General features: G+C 36.1%; 3 protein-coding genes across 3 annotated transcripts; all 3 read right to left on the reverse strand.

Moving 5' to 3' along the window:
- Positions 1 to 172: 172 nt before the first annotated feature.
- On the reverse strand, positions 173 to 4,877 carry LOC106129819 (deoxyribodipyrimidine photo-lyase). The gene is made up of 7 exons (XM_013328501.2): positions 4,418 to 4,877; positions 4,130 to 4,332; positions 3,370 to 3,528; positions 2,650 to 2,848; positions 2,014 to 2,206; positions 1,163 to 1,404; positions 173 to 772 (listed from the first exon to the last, which is right to left on the reverse strand). Exons 1-7 carry the CDS (start codon positions 4,830 to 4,832, stop codon positions 579 to 581), a joined length of 1,605 nt encoding a protein of 534 aa, XP_013183955.2. The 5' UTR covers positions 4,833 to 4,877; the 3' UTR covers positions 173 to 578.
- A 427-nt stretch (positions 4,878 to 5,304) lies between these two features.
- LOC106129771 (ankyrin repeat and MYND domain-containing protein 1) lies at positions 5,305 to 12,500 on the reverse strand. Its single transcript, XM_060948938.1, has 15 exons — positions 12,369 to 12,500; positions 11,200 to 11,373; positions 10,428 to 10,634; positions 9,753 to 9,962; positions 9,200 to 9,414; positions 8,800 to 8,920; positions 8,493 to 8,680; positions 7,908 to 8,399; positions 7,670 to 7,838; positions 7,389 to 7,589; positions 7,040 to 7,279; positions 6,678 to 6,828; positions 6,320 to 6,521; positions 5,719 to 6,067; positions 5,305 to 5,558 (listed from the first exon to the last, which is right to left on the reverse strand). The coding sequence occupies exons 1-15, from the start codon at positions 12,498 to 12,500 to the stop codon at positions 5,337 to 5,339; spliced, it is 3,273 nt and encodes a 1,090-aa protein (XP_060804921.1). The 3' UTR covers positions 5,305 to 5,336.
- Positions 12,501 to 13,273: 773 nt separating this feature from the next.
- Positions 13,274 to 18,183, reverse strand: LOC106129783 (phospholipid scramblase 2). Its single transcript, XM_060950647.1, has 7 exons — positions 17,958 to 18,183; positions 17,338 to 17,394; positions 16,168 to 16,308; positions 15,551 to 15,768; positions 14,655 to 14,822; positions 14,001 to 14,150; positions 13,274 to 13,426 (listed from the first exon to the last, which is right to left on the reverse strand). The coding sequence occupies exons 1-7, from the start codon at positions 18,010 to 18,012 to the stop codon at positions 13,373 to 13,375; spliced, it is 843 nt and encodes a 280-aa protein (XP_060806630.1). The 5' UTR covers positions 18,013 to 18,183; the 3' UTR covers positions 13,274 to 13,372.
- Between the last annotated feature and the right edge of the window lie 1,423 nt (positions 18,184 to 19,606).

The raw sequence follows: 19,606 nt of genomic DNA on the forward strand, positions 1-19,606 counted from the left end.
GGATCCATCTTTTTGTTTCGTCTTTAGACACATTAAGGACTTATTCATTTGTAGTTTTTTCATGTTATTTACAATCTAAAATGTGATCCCAAGCTTGCAGTTAAATGTTATTGTTTCTTATTCTAACCGCCTTCTTTTATAAATTTGTGTATAAAGTTAGAAATGAAATGAATATTATTCAAAACAAAAGGTTTATTTTTTTAATAAAAATGAGGTAGGGTAACATTAAAAACGCGATTTAAATACTGAAACAACATACAACAAACTTTAAAGTTAGTATACTTATCTATACTTACACTAGCCATAGAAAAACGTGTAGATACAAAATCATCCTTGGAGTTGCCATTGTATAAAATAGGTAGAATTGAGATTTTTTATATCACCTAATACATTTAGTTATGCTATATACTATAGCTAGGTATACTTAGGCGGACTTACCCTAACATTTATTAGGAAATACTTAATTATCAACCTTAATACAACTTTCTTCAAAGTTTTAGATTCATATTTACACTGGCACATGTCATGTCTTGGGCGTGTCAAGTCGACTGGAATGACGAAAGAATAGTTCCCACCTTTCACTTGTCACTTTTCTTTCCATCGCTGTTTTTCTTTGGGACGTATTTGTGCGCTTTCCCACCATAGCGGGCAATGAACGCGTGAATGTTGAACTTCCGTTTGCATCCGTCGTAGTTCATGTAGCGAACTTTACCAAACACCGCGCGTTCTGCCCAGCCTTGGTCGTGTATGCCGCATATTGACCACATGCAACCTGAAACAAGCGAAATAGTGTATTAGATACCCCGCAGGGGGATAAAGACGTGACTATATGTATGTATGTGTACATATTTTTTTCTAACAACGACAGCTATAATAAACGTCTGATCGCGGACTGATATTTGGGCAGATTTGAATTATAGGTACCTTACATAACAGATTTTGCAAAATTAAATTGCAAAATTATGGGCTGTCGCTTTGTTTTTACAAAATAGCTAATAACCCTGCAGGTATGATCATGAAGCGATCCTCGTCAGACCTCGCAAAGCCCTAATCGCAAACGGATCATTGTTACACATAGTTGGCTGAATGTACAGGTTCCCTCATACATTGCTTGCACATAAAATCCTTTTTTATACACCACTCGACCACGGACAAAACTTACCAACATATCCATTAGGGTCCCGCCCGTCGATACTGTAATGGTCATTCAGATATATTGCATACTTCAAAGCGTCTTCAGGCGTCGGTGTCCACTCTAAGATCTTCTTGCACCAGTACATCCTCAGAAAGCCATGCATCTTGCCCTCCTTTGCCAATTGTAGTTGAGCAGAGTTCCAAAGGTCGTCATGGGTTTTGGCATTAGATAATTCTTCTAGCGTGTATAAGTGGGTTCTTTTGTCCTTTCTAAAACAAAAGAAAGATAATGTTACAGATATCCTTTTACTTATTTTAAACAAGCTGTAATGAATAGCATACAATACATAGGATTCTTAAGACTTAATTTGCCTTTATACATATAATAATGTCACGTCTTTAAAAAATTAAGATAGTTTCTAAGATTTTTTATGTGTAAAGATAGGTTTCATAAAGTATGTACATACATACATAAAATCACGCCTCTTTCCCGGAGGGGTAGGCAGAGACTACCTCTTTCCACTTGCCAAGATCTCTGCATATTTCCTTCGCTTCATCCACATTCATAACTCTCTTCATGCAAGCTCGGCGGTTTCGGGTACTTTTGACCTGACCCTTTACCAGGATGTATGTACATATGACATGGATATACTTACCTTAGTTGCAGGCTATCAAATAAACTATAAAACGTTGATGTCCGCCGAGCTTGCATGCTTGCAGAGGTATGCAGGGATCGTGGCAAGTGTAAAGTTGTGGTCTCTGCCTACCCCTCCGGAAAAAGGCGTGATTTTATGTATGTTTGTATCATGTCGGTACCTCTCCACTCTCCAGAAAGTAATTTTAGGTATGTGTGTAAAAAAAACAAAATAGATTATAAACCTGTGGTCGTCCAAAGTCTTCTGCGCCCACGCACTCGCCCCCTTAATGGAGTCATAGTGTTCTGAGTAAAAGCAGAAGTTATCAGCCAGCTCCCGTCTAACTATAGCCTCTTCCAGGAATGAGTTCACACTCTCTGTGTGCTTGGATTTATACTCTTGAACACATAGCGCCACCCTCTGTACCGAGATTTGGCCTGGAAAGTATAATAACGATTTTACTCTTTGTTCATAATAGGCTACAAAATGTTGGTTTACTTTCTAAAATTAATAACTTATAAGAATAGGATGAATGAAAGCAGGTTGACTAAGCAAATATACAAAGGGAGCGTGAATGGGACTGTTGGGGTGGGAAGGCCTAGACCAAGGTACTTTATTCAAATCGGAGATGTTCTAAGAAAACCCGTAACTGACGAGCTTGTATGTAGGGATTGGGGCAAATGGAAAGATGTGGTCTCCTACCCATCTGGGAAAAAGGATTTATGTGTGTATGTATGTAAGAATAGGATATATCTGTGATGTTAAGGACTTTAAAATTATCCCATATGACAATATACCTAGTTTGACAAATAAATCTGGGCTCCTCTTCAGAGAGGTCAGGATGTAGCTGGGAGGAAAATATGTTTGATAAATTCCTTACCAAAATGAAACCACGGAGACAAATTACTTAGGGCATCTACTGTAGGGTCGTTTCTTTTTGAAGCAAAAATTTTAAGTCTTTTGTCTAAAAAGCTCTTCAGCATCTTAATGGCTTCATCATAGCCTGGCTTCGCCCAGTCCACTGGCCCTACAGTTTTATCTGCCTCCCGAGATTCTATGGCTTCCGCCCAATCTATTGGCTGAAATTATAAACATAAATACTGGGCTGAGGTATAAAAATAGGCGATTAGTATGGATTTTATACAACAGTACTATGTAGACAATATTACAATGAGAATACCAAGTAGATGTATTAAAGCAAGAGGTACACTTTTCAAAAGAGTTGCAGGTGTTGCTTTGCATATATCTATACTCTAGTACCCCTTGGATCTACCCGTGTTAAAGGAAAATCCCTTAATTTCAGGGAAAAATCTGTCATAATGCACCTCTAAACTGAATAAGGAACCTATAATAAATTTCAAGTCTCTTAACCTAGTGATTCAGGCTGTGTTGATATACAGTGTCCTTTATTATATATTAAGGTATTATTATTAATTGTGATTATTAAGTTGAACAGTCTGAGAAGATCATGATAACTCTTTAAAACTGGTGTATTAATTATAAACATTTGTTTATCCAAATTGTAAGTGAATCCCGAAATAGTTTAGCTGCCATCTTATTTACATGAAGAGTCCAGATGCCCTTTACTACTAATGCCTACCTCAGGTTTGAACTTGCTAGTGTACGGATGTTTGATGACCGGTGGGAATTCAGTGAGGAACTCGTCCAGCTTTGAGGTGATCTTTTTCCTGATGGTCCGAGCTGAATATTCTTGCTTGTCTGATGCCACCCAGCAAGGAACCACATTGTGGGCATCCACCTGCATTATGAAATTAAAAAAATATGAAAATGACAAAATATTAATTTCAAAATGAGAACAAGAACAATAAAATTAAGTAGGATAGCAATGACATCTGCAGAAGTTATTTAACTGTGTCCCATATGTCAAGGCCCACCTCCAGAAAACATTTATATAATGTGTTTCCTTAATCTTAGCTTCTAATTAATATAATGTAAGGGTGAATATTCTGATTACATGAACTGAGCTGAATGCATTTACCTCTATCATCTTTGAAAATTGATACTTTTGTCAATTTAAGTATACTTTCCCTAGTATTTTCGCATATACCTAGTTGTGCCCTCCATCATTGTTCATCAAATTTTAGAATACTTTATATTATAAAAATTAAGCACTAAAAACCAAGCTTTAGAACTCTTTACAGATTGAGGAATATTATAAAAGAATTCTTGAAGGTAACCCTTGGCACTAAGGTAGGTATGCAGAAAATTTTTATTTATTTAATAAGGTATTGTTATAAATATCTCTATTCTACACCATACAGCTAAATGTTGGCTCTGTCGATAAAGACATGATTATTTTTATATGTTGTTGTAATTATACTTATATGAGCATTCATTACCTGTATTAATGGCACATCTTTCTTCATTTTCTTCTTGACCCCATCCAACCAGCCAAGAGGCACTCGCAATGGATTGAAGTCACACACAACAGCCCCAATGTTATGTTTTTCCACCCACTGGGGTAAAGCATCAGCTCCACTGCCCTCAAGCAAATGGAAAGAAATATTCAGTTTCTTGCAATCTGCTGCCACTTTTTCTAAACCTAACAAAAAAAAATTTTTAGCCCGTTCTAAGATATTTTTTAAAAAATTTCTTTATTTATGGTCATGGTATAAAAATAAAATTACCTCTCAGTAAAAAATGGAATTGTCTGACGGAAGCATCCAGGTATTTCGCTATAATACAAAAACACACATGAAGTGGAACTTCGTTTTTCAAGGCAAGTTTTTGGGCGAACAAAAACGCCCAGTTATCCTGGACCCTGCTGTCCCTTGACATCCAATAAACTATTCCTTCACAATTATCTAATACAAGTTGCTCTTGTGATATAATTCTGACTCGCTTTTTATTGAATTTGTACTTCAAAATTGATTCCGCAGTCTCTTCTCTTTTGTCTTGAATGCTTTTCATAAATCCTTCAACATCAGTTTTTGTCTCATTTTCGGTATTTGTTGATGATGACGATAACTTAATCCTTTTTGGAGCTGATGCCATTTTTACTAAAGTATTTCTTAATAGTAAACTCTGAGAAAATATTCTCATTTATTTTAAGTATAAAAAGTTTAAAATTATCGTGAAATGTCCAGCCCGCCATACCATTTTAAATGACATTTAACTTTTTTTTTATTGGCAATGAGAACTAGGAACACAATACAAATATCATACAGCCAAAATTTTTTAGGGATTGGGGTGAAAGGGAGTCATTACTTCTAAGTAGATACTACATAAGAAACAAGCGCCTCCTTCAAAACTTTACCAGCAAAGCGAATCGTTTGTGTTGAGGAGTAAAGCATGGGAAAGTCTGGGCAACCTCTTTTTTTTCTTTATCTATACGACTACTCTGTAGTCGATTTATCGCATGCTTAGTCTGAATCAATCTCTACGGTTGAGAGTCCTAAAATAAAATCCTAAAAACTCGGAACTAGTGAATCGTGAATCCTTGAAATCTTCACACCCCTTAGTCAGCTTTCTACCGAGAGCAGTTCATAAAAACAATGATACAATTATCTGTTTATACTTAATAATCACTACAATAAGTATTCGAAACTAAACTTTATTAACACTTGTTCGTTCCTCCTTCTCATGATTTGACGATGACGGAGGGAAATAGAAATCGCTTAAATATTCACTGCAAGGATGGCAATATGGTCTGTTGATGTTCACTTTCAAACAGTCCATGGAACAGAATGCGATGAGTTTGCACGATTTGCATTTTATGCTCCCTTCCCCGTTGGGAAGTATGCATTCGAAGCAAACGTTGAACTTGTCCTGTAAGTAGGAGAGATAAATTAATATGCGCAATGCGCATCTTGAGGGTCATATTATCCTTATATAATTAGAAACAAGTACTTCAAAAGTATGTGAAAAAAAGATTCGCTAGCAGACAAAAGGTGTCACAATACAAAGATAACGCAAGAAACTTTCTTACAGGTTTCGATATTATCTCTGGTTTCACATAAGGTCTTTTTAACTGCACATCATCAGTCATCTTAGGCCCGGACATGTAATCACGTAAAATAATAGATACTTCGTATTCTATTGAATTCTTCATTTCAGCAGTAGGATAAACTTCTTTCATATGCTCGATATACCGCTTGTTGTAAAATTTTACCATACAAAGTAGAAGTCTCAAAACACGATTATTTTTGTACGTTTTCTGTCGTGTGTTCTTTAGAATATCCCATATTTCCAAACAGCGTTCAGGGGTCAGCCACAGGCCTACTCGCTTTTTGTCTTTGTGTTCTCTTAATATCATATTCCAATGTCGATGCTGAAATCTAAAAATTGTTTACAAATTGTCAAAAAATGTTTGGATAGTTAAATTTATATGATAGTAATTTTATTGAAGACACGTTTGGTAGTTGGTAATAAATCACATCCATTATTATGATATATTACCTATATGCATCCACATATAGTTGCCTTGTAAAACTGTAAGGCTATTTACTCTAAACTGAGATTGTACGTATAATTAATTGCCGACCTGAGAACTACTAAATAAATAGATAGGTACATCAAAATGCCTTTACCTATCGATAATGCACACGAGTTCTTTCATGAGTTTTGCTTGTAGCCATCGCACGTACAACATTCTGGCACAATCTGTCATCAGCTCTTGAGCCTGCTTGTAGTCTCCAAGGTCGTCAATACCTGTCTTAAGTACTGACTTTGTTGATATTTTCTCAGGCATTTTCGGCTGTTCTTTAGGTGATTTGCCCTTCGCTTCTTTACCTGTGACATAATAGGCAACGTAAGAGTTTAAAAATTGGCCACTCATTGGAAACTTCTTATGTAATTAGTCACGCTTAACCGCATTGAATGTGATAAGAATTTGATTTGTTAAGTATTACCAATACTATTTGTACTCGTAAGTCAAAATACGTTAACCATTACCTATTGGGTTACTGGCTTTTGGAGCAGATGCGGTTTCTAAGTCAGTGAAGATATTCTTCATAAATACGAAAATGTTCTCGTATTTGTCCTCATTATTCTGACACTCTATCAGTGGATCGGCACCAAAAAGAAGTAAATTTGTGATCTGAAAATACAGAAGTACTTATAACAGAGAAAGTTATTAGAAAAGGCGACTTACTTATAAATCTAAAGTCAATAGAGAGCCGCAGCGCCCTGAAATGATAATTCCATAGAAAGTGACTGGGATTCATAAAAATTCGGTTACATCCTCGCCTCTGTCGGGAACCCTACAGCACAATATGATAAAATTTAAATGTATGAAGATCAATACAAACCATTTGCAGTCGTTCCATCGAATCAACAGTTCGAAAAAATGTTAATGAGAACATCTTGACCAGAATGGTTTGGTTAGAATCGTTTATGATCGCATTCAAGTTAGTGTTTGGGTTCTGAATAAATATATCCATCTTGTTGGAACCCTTGGACATGGCCACATCAATGGCGGAACGACCTTTGAATTGCATGGTTGGGTCACATTTATATTGCAACAGAAGCTCCAAGATATTGTGTTGAATCTACAATTCAAAATTAACAAATAGGTAGATTGATACATGAAAATAAATCATCAGTCTAGCCCTAATAACGGTTTCAATAGTTAAGTGTACGAGTAGAGACAGTATTCACCTCAGTTTCAGCTTCGCTTTCCATTTTCTTGGCAAGCATTACGTGCAATAATGTCGGACCGGGAACATCTTCATTTTGCTCTTTGTACTGCAGACGGTGGGTTGCGTCACTACCACATTCAAGTAGTGTACGTATAAGATCCAAATTATTGGCGGTCAGTGGCTGGGATATCGCTATATCTAAAGGAAAGTACCCAAACATCTGTATAGGAACAATGGAGTGAATTTATTATTTTTGTCTAATATGCTGTAAAATTATTTTGAATATACATTTTGTATTACTTGTGGGTATCTTTCATTGACATCTGCGCCATGAAGGACCAATTGAAGCGCTAAATCAGGGCAACCCGCGAGAACTGCCATCAATAGAGCTGGTTGAGGACATTTCACCATAGTGGGATTGGCGCCATCAGATAATAACTGAAGAATAGTAAACTTTATCTTCGATAAACTGAAAATATTGATTAAGTTTAGTAATCATAAAGTACTTAAATATTGTTATACAATGTTTAGAACTCACGTGTCTGTTTTCAGTTTTCCAGCGATGTCCAACGTAGAAATGTCTTTCTCACTACTCCTCCAAATCGCTTCTTTGCTTGGTTTAGTTGTCTGTTTTATAGTTTTTGATGCAATTCTTTTTACATTTTTGTCTGGAATTTTCTTTGTGTCTTCCTCAGTATCTAAGCCTTTGTTCATATCATTTATTTCAAATATATATGTAACTGAATTTGTTATACTTGGAAGCACAAAAAGATCGTTAATAGCCGATACATATTGCAGTGTTATCCTATTATACGTCCGTTTGTCGTCTGAAATTGACTCTTCAGAAACAGTTTCTAGTATTTCAGGTAGTTTCCCTAAAGCATCTGTTTTTTTCTTTGGAGTATCTTTTAAAGATAGAGCTGACTTTTTATTTTGTTTCATTGTTTTGCTTGGTGCTCTGGTAAGCCCTGCTGAGAGAGGGACACTAGCTTCCCGAAATATATTCCATTCTTCAATTTGGTCCATGATACTTGTAGCTACATAAAATAATTTTACAATAATATCAGATACTAGTCATCACTGATAAAAATTAGGAACAAACAGTTTTATAGACTTACGCGACGCCGGACGAGAAGATGTTGGCGATGGGGGCGTCAGAGCTTGTATCATTTCACTTGGTGTCACGTCTCTTTCAGTAAAAAGGAACCTAAGGATTGCTAATCCGAGTGGAGTGCAACAGGAATCATTGTATCCGTTGACATCAGCACCAGCCTCCACCAGAAAATGGATAATGTCTGTTTGATCGCCGAACTAAAAGTGTAAGGAAGCATTTCTGTATGCACTATATTTAGATACTGCTTCTGAACCAAATTAGTTTTATTAGATAAAATGTTAATTAAAATGAGTTTGAACATCAATATATTACTTACGGTAGCATACATAAGTGCAGAGTTCCCTTTGCTATCTGTAACACCCGGATAAACATCGCTGTCATTGATAAGTTCAGTTACAGTTTGAACATCTCCCAAAAAACTTGCCATTAACAATGTTCTGTAAATAAAATAGTGTCAATTGATTGATGAGAACAGATCCGCCATTATTGCTTTTCCTGGCAACCATTTTGTAAAAAAAATGGGCAAGCTATTTTTAACCTAAAATGGATATGCGTTAAGGATTGTTAAGTCATATCCCGTGTACAAAGTTGAACGAAAAATCCATGACAAATCATTATTAGCGGAATATTGTTTTAAGTTCATAATGAATATTGTGTAATAAATAAATAAATAATAATGCACTACTTATACCTAATCTTAAACCAAATATTCCCACCTGTTGTCCACCTCATACTTCCCAGGGTGTTTGAAAACCTTCCTCTGTCCAGAGAGTATGCAGAGCAAGTCTACCATAGACATTTCTTTACACATCCTCTGATCATCGTGTTTGTAACAGTGTTTCATTATATCAATCAACAACTCTTCGTTATTCCAAGCATAATAATATACGGTATCATCGTGTGAGCTTGGATCTTGGCCAATAACAGTATTCTAGACAAAAAACGATTAAGATTTTTGAGTTTTATCTCGATTATTTTGACAAATTAAATAATTAACTAAATAAGTAATCAAAAGAAACCTGCAGCACTCTAAGTAAGTATGTAATTAATACAAAAAATATTTCCGACTCTCCACAACACAGCTTGCAAAAGGAGAGTTGGATTAACGTATGCACCAAACGTCATTAGTCATCATTTAGGAAGGCTATCTACGAATAAGATACACAAAATAGAAGTGTGAAGTTCTAAAAACCTGTCACTATCTGAATCTCAATTCCATCATTGACTCGAAGTAAGCATCAAAGCTAAATGATATTCAAAAGTACCTACCTCAGTCACTCTAGGTTCAGGCCGATCTGTGACGACCAATTCCTGAATGTTGCCCTTGTAGTAATCGCGTTTGAAATCCTCCACTTGGCACAGTTTGCTGGCCTGGTCCGTGCAGTTCTTTGGATAAAGCTTAGTCCACTTCTCCGTCGCTGCTATTGGATCACATCCATTCTGCTTCAGCAAATCTAAGGCACTGTTTATTTCCCCAATCTGTAGGGCAGTATCCATAAAGTTATTAATTTTTTTGCATGATACATAAATCAGCATTCATAACTTGTCATCATCTAAAAATACTTGGAATCTTTCTAATTAAAGACGGCCTCTGTGGCGCAGCGGTACTATGCTTGTCTGTGACACCGGAGGTCCCGGGTTCGAATCCCGGTCAGGGCATGATGAGAAAAGAACTTCCTCTGATTGGTCTGGGTCTTGGATGTTTATCTATCTAAGTATTTATTATAAAATATAGTATCGTTGAGTTAGTATCTCGTAACACAAGTCTCGAGCTTACTTCGAGGCTAACTCAATCTGTGAATTTGTCCCGTATATAAAAAAAATCTTTCTAATTTAAAAAGTTTAAAACGATGTTTTATTATTCATTAATCAACCACGGACACTTTGCTTACGTGAAAAATTTCGAAAAACTGTCTCGAATTCTCCCACATCTCAAATACTCACAACAACTGAGTTGGAAGCCAGTACCACCCGTTGTGGCTCCGCGTATTTCCTCCCCAGGTCCCCGTGACTGAGGTCTGGGATGATGCTGCAGCAGGCCGGCCTCCACGCCAACCTTACTAGTCGCATACCGCGCCAAATCCCTACATCCTCATATACAAAGTTTGTCTCAACTCCGGGGCCGTATCGACTGTTTTTGGAATATAAACCCTAGAGTAAAATGAAATCGATTATAATTCAAGAATTTGCTAAGATTTTTATAAGTCAGGTGAGACTGGTTGGAATAAGAATATGAGTAGTATTTTTTCTCTGGGCTACACCTTTGCCTACGTGAATCGTAGACTAGAATGGCAGGTAAAACCATTAATAAGACTGCCGCGCGACCACAGATGTATGTAGAATAATGTCTGTCTGGCCTTTGTCACCTTGTAAACAGAGGAACCAAGCATTTGTCTTCGAATGGCCCTCTCATCCGTCAGGTCACATTAGAAAAAAAACCTTAAACGTATAATCATTTAACAAACATACCGACTTGTAAGTACATACTAGTCACTACATAGTATAAAACAAAGTCGCTATTTTAGTCTGTTTGTCTGTATGCTTAAATCTTTAAAATTACGCAACGGATTTTGATGCGGTTTTTTGTAGCAGGTAGAGTGATTCAAGAGGAAGGTTTTTATGTATAATAACATTTATAATTTTGCACCCGTGCGAAGCCGGGGCGGGTCGCTAGTTAATTATAAGTAATTTAATATCTATCACAATTAAATCTTACCGTGAACACGACCCCATCTGGGTAAGACATGGTGCCGTACCCATGCATGTCATTGCTATAGAAGTGGCCTTCATAAGTGGCGTGGAGGCCGTCGTAACCTGCGTACCGCCAGCGGTAGTCTCCCAGCCCGTGCATGGTATCCCGAAGGAAACTCCCGGTGTACCATTCCATAGACTGAAGACAACACGTTGAAAGTTTGAATAAAATTTAGATAATATACATAGCTTTAATAATTCGCCACCTACAAGTGAAAATTTAGCGCCACCTTTAAAAGAATACATGTTTTTCGCAAATTCCAAGGGAGCTGTAGTTTTTACCGGGATTAAAAGTACCCTATGTCCTTCACGAGACTCTTAATATAATATACACGCATTTCAATAAGATTGGTCCAGTAAATAACGCGTGAAGATAAAACAAACAAAGATATAAACTTACATTCGCATGTATAATATTCGTATAGACCAGAGTACGCCCGCGACTTTGTCCGCATGAAACGAATAATCAGATCCTTTCTATAACAAAATAAATCCTTTCTTAGTGCACCCCTTGACCATATTAGAAACTTTCATGCCAAAGAAGTCCCTAGACTTGGCAGTACGGGCTATGCGTGGATGTTTGTCGATCAGCCAGTGTCCCCTTTAATTTACATCGGACGGACAAATGATTAAAACTACCTCTTTCTTGATTGGGGTACAAAATAAATAGCTGCCAACGTGTCCAATATCATCGATCTATAGAACTGTTCCCTGTTTCCTTCGGGATACTATGCACGTGCTGGGGAGACGGGTGCTCTACATCACCGTTCAAAAACTATTACTGCTACAGTTTCAAAGACAAGGATTATTATCGTTAGGATACATTGTGAAATACCGATCAAGTCCTTGAAGCTATAAAATGTGAGTCACATTAACAATTATAATTACGTCTTTATCCCCTACGGGGTAAACAGAGCTAACAATCATGAAAAGACTGAAATGTCACATTTACATGTACGGCTTATTGGTGGAATTGAGATTCGAATAGTGACAGTTTGCTAGCCCATCGCCTGAAAGAACCATTAAATATCCCAAAAAATATGAGTTAAACTAAATTTGTAGGTGGCGCTAAATTCGTCGCTCTTTGTTGATGGCGCTAAATGCGCACGGGTGCTAGTTCTAAATAAATATCACCTTTGCTCCAACCCAGTGGTGTTCCCCTCGGCCGCCCTTCCTCTCCCTATCATCTTTCTCTCCAATATAATATTCAATATACGGCCAACTTTTATCCGCATATGTTTTAAATCTTAAGTATGGCGAACACATTTCTTCTAATATTTGATAAAATCATATGAGATATATATATATATTAACAATTAATCGATAAATACATCCAAATTTTGACTGATCTTTGTGAAAGTAATACTTAGTAGGTACGTAAAGTCGGAAATGTCAAGATGCTATTTCATGACAAATGCCATATAAATATTAAATATATGAAATGCCGTGACATTTTATTCTTTATTCTACACTTTCCAATTCAGAGCTCATACATAACGTTTACAAGGCCCAAACAAGAATCTAAAAGACTAAATTCCTGGGGAGGTAGTATTTAATCCCCCAGCTTGGAATCTTTGGGAATTTTTGGGTTGATTAATTTACAAATAAAAACATCAAAACATTTTAGGTTAATGGTACGTTGATAAACAGAATACGAACAGCACAAAAACTTGTCGCATTAAAAATAATTCTAAAATTAAAAAAAATATCGGACCATGCCGTGTGATTCCCGGCTCTTTAGAATAACATCACTCCATCTTTTTCTCCTGTATGATGATTTAAATGTGCTGCAACAAAGTCCTAAACGGCCTTCGTAGCACTTCGTAGCCTCAGTTCGTAGAACGTCGTAGCTTCAGTTCGTAGCACCTCTAAGGTTGCGTTTCCACCAGAGATTCGAGGACGCGCTTCGTTTGCCTAGCCTGGTTTAGTGGTGAAAACAACTTAGTGGAACGAAGTATTTGTACGTACAAAACAAGCGAGAGTCTACGAGAATAAGATTTCTCTGGCGACAGGTATAATATCAATAAAAAAAACTGATGTAACAATAGTATAAAAATATTTATTACCTAATTGTACAAAAATAACAAGTTGGATGAATACTTAAAACGTGATATCAGTTTTCCGTTACATGAACCTTATCAACAGCAACACCTCATACAGCTTCTCTTGGATTTCATAAAGTACGTATATTCCTGTAACAAAAATAAATTTTAATAAACATGAAACAATGAATTTCGCAATAAGTTACAATAAATAAATATGTATATACGGGAAAAATTACACAGATTGAGTTAGCGTCGAAGTAAGTTCGAGACTTGTGTTACGAGAGACTAACTTAAAGACACTATATTTTACTTAAATACTTATATAGAAAAACATCCAAAACCCAGGCCAATCAGAGCAAGTTTATTTCTCATCATACCATGGCCGGGATTCGAACCCACATCTCGTTTGATCTAGGCATAACGCGAATGTCACACTGTGACAGTCGCGTTACACTATAAGTATACCTAAAGCGAGTAAAGGTATAAATAGTATATCCTACTAATAATATTATAAATTAGAAAGTTTGTGATTATGTCAGGATGTCAGTATGGATGTTTGTTACTCTTTTACGCAAGAACTACTGAACCGATTACGATGAAATTTGGTATGTTGGTAGCTGAAGACCCAGAATAACACATAGGCTACTTTTAATCCCAGAGTTCCCGCGGGATTGATAGGGTTTCCATGCGGATGAAGTCGCGGGCGGCCTCTAGTACTTACTAATAAAAAGGCGGCACCGAGTAACAATGCTTTATGTTTGGGTTGGACCGTGGCATTTGGGACTTGTATGGTGGTGGCGAAGCTGTTCAGGTCGCGGTCCCAGCCGTGGGATATCTTGCCCACCTCGCGAAGGGAGTCGCCGGTCATTATCTAAAAAAGAATTGGAAATTATCAATAACAGTCATACGTTCTTTGCACAAATGTAAGTAATTCTAAGCTCTCTTTAGGACGTTCTACTGTCTATCTATAAATGTCGCACGGTAATTATTGAAATTAAATGATGAATCAGTTTAGTATATTTACAGAAGGAATATTATGTATTTTTTGACAAAATAAATATATGTTTTTATATTTATTTATTTATTCTTTATTGTAACAATTACAATTTGTAAAGTACAATAGGCGGACTTAATGCTAATAGCATTATCTAACAGTCAGTAACATATATTATTAAAAACAAATTTGGCTTCAATGCTATGGGCCCGCTTATAAAAAATGCTTAACATGAAGAAGAAAAGAGTCCGTCAAACATTTCAGTCGGCTGAGTACCATACTAAGATTTTCCAAAATTGATATGTCCTATTCTTCAATGTTACTGTGCCGAAAACTTCAAGTTTTTTTCTGTAATACGAAACTAAAATGGTATGTTTATACCTTAAACTCTGAAAGCATGAGGGCACTCCGCTGCAAGACCGCCGGCCCTTCGATGGCGAACAGAACCTGGTCGTTGAGGTCCCTCACCAGGTAGAAGGGAACCACCCAGGACCACTGCTGTACCACCCGACCCACGTAGTCACCAGGCGGTGTGATCACCTTCATCTCCTGTAAAAGTATGAGACAAATAGGTATATAAATAGTTATTTATATTTATTTATTTATAGATTTGACGTAACGTGTAATTGTTACAGAGAAAAAAAAATATTTTGGTTCGTATCGAAAATCCAATATTTGAAAAATGTTAGTACAAATATAATAATTTATTTTAAGCTAAGTAGAACTATATATTGCAGGCTGAAATGTATGTATGACATTGACGGGAAGTACCCATGTATTAGTTGGTAGAACCATCTCGACAAACTTGTTTTTTTTTAACTTTATAACGTGCCTGTTATTTGCATGGAAAGAAGTAAGAAGCTAGCGTCCTCGGTAACATCATGGCTTCTTGTCTGATGCTGTCATGAAGGTGCATCAGGAATCCTCGGCTGTAGTCGTGCTTTGATGAGACTTCTTTCGCGATGTATAAGGCTTTTCCGTAACGCAACCGCACTATATAGCTGGGTAGTATTTAAGGAATCCTTACGGATGATGAAGAATTATCTGCAATTTACACGGGAAGCAACAAGAATCTGCAGCCACTCTCCTCGGTAACATCATGGCTTCTTGTCTGATGCTGTCATGAAGGTGCATAAGGAATCCTCGGCTGGAGTCTCACAGGGAGCTCTGTGCCTTTGATGAGACCTCTTTTGCGATGCATAAGGCTTCTCCGTAGGGCTCTCGCACTATGGAGCTAGGTAGTAATTAAGGAATCATTACGAATAATGAAGAATTACCTGCAATCTACACGGGAAGCAACAAGAAGCTGCAGCCAGCCTCCTCTGTAGCACCATGGCCTCTTGTCTGGTGCTGTCATGCAGATGCATCAGGAATCCTCGACCGGAGCCACACAGGCAGCGCTGAGTCGGCGATGAGACCTCACTCGCGATGTACAGGGCTTCTCCGTGAGGCACTCGCACTATGTACCGGTTTTCTGACTCCACTTTCGAGGTTACTGGTAAACAAGATTAGTCTTTTATTAAATCAACTAGCTGTGCCCGCGACTCCGTCCGCGTGATAAAGTTATTTTGGGCATCATTGAAGCCCTCAAGGGTGAATAATTTTCCCCGATTTTTTCATATCAACAATAACCTTAAATTTCCTCTTCATTTCTCTTTATTTCAAGATTCTTGAAATAATGAAGATTAGGAAGTAAGTTGTTAATGATTCTGTGAGAACACTGAACAGGTTTTTATCATTACCACTTCCTGCGACCAGTTTGGTTGTAGGCGTCTTTCAATCTTCTTCAATCTGCTTTTTATATTAGGTAGTTAAAAGTCTAGCGTATGTTTACAGCAGACTATACCTATTCTGTTAAATTTTCATGTCGTGGTCAGAACACAAAACAACTCACAATCGTCGAGTTCCACCGTCTGCTGTATGAGGAGGCTGGTGACGCCGATGAGAAAGTCCAAGCCGTGCACGGGGATGAACTGGCCGCGAGGGTTGGTGCGCCAGTTCACATTCGTCACGGGCAACTCGGCGCGGGAACTGTCTATAGAATTTTTTTTTTTAATTTACTCGCAGCACCGATGTTCCATCACTATATCTAGCTTTGGTTCGAGGTTTCGCTCCCATGGGAATTAAAAAATAATGAACTCATATTTCATCTCGGGTAATCAAGACTCCATATTTGATTTGGATTTCAATAAAAAATATATTGAGTGTTAGATTTATAATTGACTAGCATTTACCTGCATCTTCGCCCGAGCGAATTCAACGCCATCTACACGTGCGATATTTTTCGCAAATCCCACGAGAACTTTAGTTTTTGCCGGGCTGTTGATCGGTTCAGTAGATAACGCGTGAAAAAACAACAAACAAACAAATAAACTAACTTTCGTATTTATGTTCTTTCATAGTTGGGATTGATAACAAATTTCAACAATCAACAATTAATCTTCGGAAAAATTCAAAAAGCGGCTCTCCTATATTTGTCACGTAACATTATTATAATCGGATAACTTCGTAATTTCGTGATGGAATTTTATTGGAAAGTTGGATATTCCTTCATTGTTAAAATGACTGAATGATATGATGGTGTTGGTAAGCATAATGTTCATTAAACTTTTGATGAGGGCTATTTTTGTATTTGATCCAAATGTGTCCTTAAAAAATTACATGTAATATATCAAATAGCCACTTATTTTTTCTTTGTGCCAGCGGACAATATACTTTTTTTTATACGAGTATACTAGAGCGTCCTCCATTCATCTCTTTCCTCTGCTTAATTCCCTTGGGTATTTGGTTATATTTATGGTTACTCACGGTTGATTAAAAATATATTTTTGAAGTTAAAAATATTGGATCTAAAAATACAACTCGCATTAAATGGAAACTTTACAATTATAGTTATAGACTCGAAGTTGGTATGGATCTTTGTTTCATAATCTTAAAGCTAACTTAATATGTACTTCTATTGTATACATGCTATAGCTTCAGTTCAAACTTACAGTTGACAGTTTATTAGTATTTTTTACTATATGTACATACTAAAAATTGTGAATTTAAATTTCATATTTACCATTTGGCTTTGGCTGCACACTTATCACCAAATCGGGTTTCAATGTAGACCCGTCGTCTGGAAAATAAAGGTGGTGTGTATTAAATTATTATTTACGGTAATGTGTAATCAATTCAGGCATTTAAAATATTAGTAATTATGAATTCTGGTATTTTGAGCCCATAAAATTTAAAGCTTTTTGTGATTGTTATATTTAGATACCCCATTTGTGTAGTTACTATGGAAATTTACGATGCAATCTATTATACAAGTCGCTCTTTTTAATTATTTAAGTAATGTCATATTTCAAATTCGTAATTTTTCTTCGCTCTGACTTGGCTCTACGAAGATCTTCTACGAAATTGTCTACACGCGATTGCTACGAAATATAGTCTACGAGCGACTCTCATTTGTAGCTCATAGACCCACATGTCTACGAAATGCCTACGACATATTATAATAAACAATTGTAACCTTGCACAATATTAATTCAATCACCTTTGAGTGCCAAGCTGACTAAAGTCAAAAATTTTAAATCAACATGTACTTGTAACATGTGTTTTGCATAATAAGTCTGCTTATGTACATATAATTGTTTTTTTTTTTATTATCATAAAGTATCAGAACATGTTCGTACTTACCTGCCGTGACCGCCGGATTATCGATACCATTATCACGTCTATCTTCCGCAAACATGTTACTTCTTGTTTTTATTAGACTTCAGTACACCAAACATACAAATCTCACTACTGAAAATGGTATCACAGTATTTTTTTTTAGCACAAAATTTATTTTTGTTGTCGTAATATAGTGTTAAATTTGGTCCCTTTGTAACAACACTGAGATATCGACGTTTCGAGGGCCTTTATCGGTTATCAGCGAGATATAATCATTACGATTTATCAATCGTGTTTAAGCGTCTGCAAGGCATGTAATTTTTTTTTATTATAATTACATTATTGATATAAATAGAGTTAAGTTTGAAAAATATCATAAATGCAAACCTATTTGGTACTATTATTTATTATTCGTGTGAGAGGATAGATGATTTAGGTAAACTTATTTGTAACACTGTTATCTAGTAAGATGTTGTGACAACACGACTAATGGTGAAGGAAAATCCCTTTAAATTATTCGTGATGGTTTATAAAATTTGTTTTCTTCCTAACAACTATGAGTTTGACCAAGTCCCTTTGTTGATTTCACTATAAAAAGGACAAAAGAAATCTTTCGTCATTTTTTAATTTATTTATATTGAAGTTATAAATTGTATTGACAAAATCAACTAGTGTTATAATATGTACGAGACATTATTAAAAGAAATATTTTAGTGAACATTCATGCGTAGCAAAGAAAACTCTGTCAAAAATCTTAGATCATTTCGTAGGAATTGCGAATCTGTGCTTTAGTAATGCCATATTTACATTCGTTAGTAATAGGCACAGTTGAACTTTTATTAACAATTTCAATCATTTAATGTTTATCAAAAAATATTGTAATTGCGATTATGAGGATCATGCATAGGAAAAAAAGGAAAAGAAAATAAAACGAATACTATTGAAAACCATTTATATTTTGTGTGTTAGAGTACTTGAACATTTTACGAGTAAAGTGATAACATTCAAGTTTAAAATAAACGGTAATATTCACCGTCTTAGTATAGTTTTTAAACATTCATTTATGTTCTATCTAACGTTTCTTTTCATATTTTTTTGTTTTATTTTTATATGTTTAAATACAATTTTAAGTATTGGGAGATGCGACGTACTGCCGGCGTTTCCTGAGACTTTCGAAGCCAATTTTGGGCCGGAAGACTTAGTCTTGGAATGATAACATACACTCCATAAAGACAATTTAAAATTATGACTATGAAATAGTCAGGTGTAAATCAAAATTAATTTATTGTCCTAGTATAGTCTAAAGTGCCGCTCTAGTGCTAAGTCGCGCTTTGTAGGTACAATATCATTGTAACGTGGACCTCACCAACCCCAGTGACGGACTGACAAGCAAATCAAGCGATAGAACCTCCCTTATGTTTGCCTTATATTATCTTGTACATAAAGTTTCATTTATTTAAAAGAATAAGAAAATATAGACATCGAATATGACCTAGTATAAGTATAAATGAGTTTCATATTAGACAATTTTAAATGAAGTTTTTACACAGGACATAAATCTTTAATAATAATTAATCACTTATTAAAACTTGGAAATAACGTTTAAAACACTTAATAATGTGATTATTTTCGACATGTACGTCAAAACACTTAAGTACATAAATATGTATAAT

This window comes from Amyelois transitella, chromosome 3 (assembly GCF_032362555.1).
Source record: "Amyelois transitella isolate CPQ chromosome 3, ilAmyTran1.1, whole genome shotgun sequence".
Lineage (NCBI taxonomy): Eukaryota > Metazoa > Arthropoda > Insecta > Lepidoptera > Pyralidae > Amyelois > Amyelois transitella.

Excerpts from the sequence above, each read along its gene's own strand:
- LOC106129819 (XM_013328501.2), bottom strand. The coding sequence starts at position 4,832 with ATGAGAATATTTTCTCAGAGTTTACTATTAAGAAATACTTTAGTAAAA. Across the intron at positions 4,333-4,417 it reads ATTCCATTTTTTACTGAGAG|GTTTAGAAAAAGTGGCAGCA; the intron begins GTAATTTTATTT and ends TTTTTTTGTTAG. Across the intron at positions 2,207-2,649 it reads GTCTCCGTGGTTTCATTTTG|GCCAAATCTCGGTACAGAGG; the intron begins GTAAGGAATTTA and ends TATACTTTCCAG.
- LOC106129771 (XM_060948938.1), bottom strand. The coding sequence starts at position 12,500 with ATGTGTTCGCCATACTTAAGATTTAAAACATATGCGGATAAAAGTTGG. Across the intron at positions 7,590-7,669 it reads TCAATGAAAGATACCCACAA|ATGTTTGGGTACTTTCCTTT; the intron begins GTAATACAAAAT and ends GTTCCTATACAG. Across the intron at positions 5,559-5,718 it reads CAGAGATAATATCGAAACCT|GACAAGTTCAACGTTTGCTT; the intron begins GTAAGAAAGTTT and ends TCCTACTTACAG.
- LOC106129783 (XM_060950647.1), bottom strand. The coding sequence starts at position 18,012 with ATGTTTGCGGAAGATAGACGTGATAATGGTATCGATAATCCGGCGGTC. Across the intron at positions 17,395-17,957 it reads TAATCCGGCGGTCACGGCAG|ACGACGGGTCTACATTGAAA; the intron begins GTAAGTACGAAC and ends TTTATTTTCCAG. Across the intron at positions 14,823-15,550 it reads GCTTCCCGTGTAGATTGCAG|GAGATGAAGGTGATCACACC; the intron begins GTAATTCTTCAT and ends ATACTTTTACAG.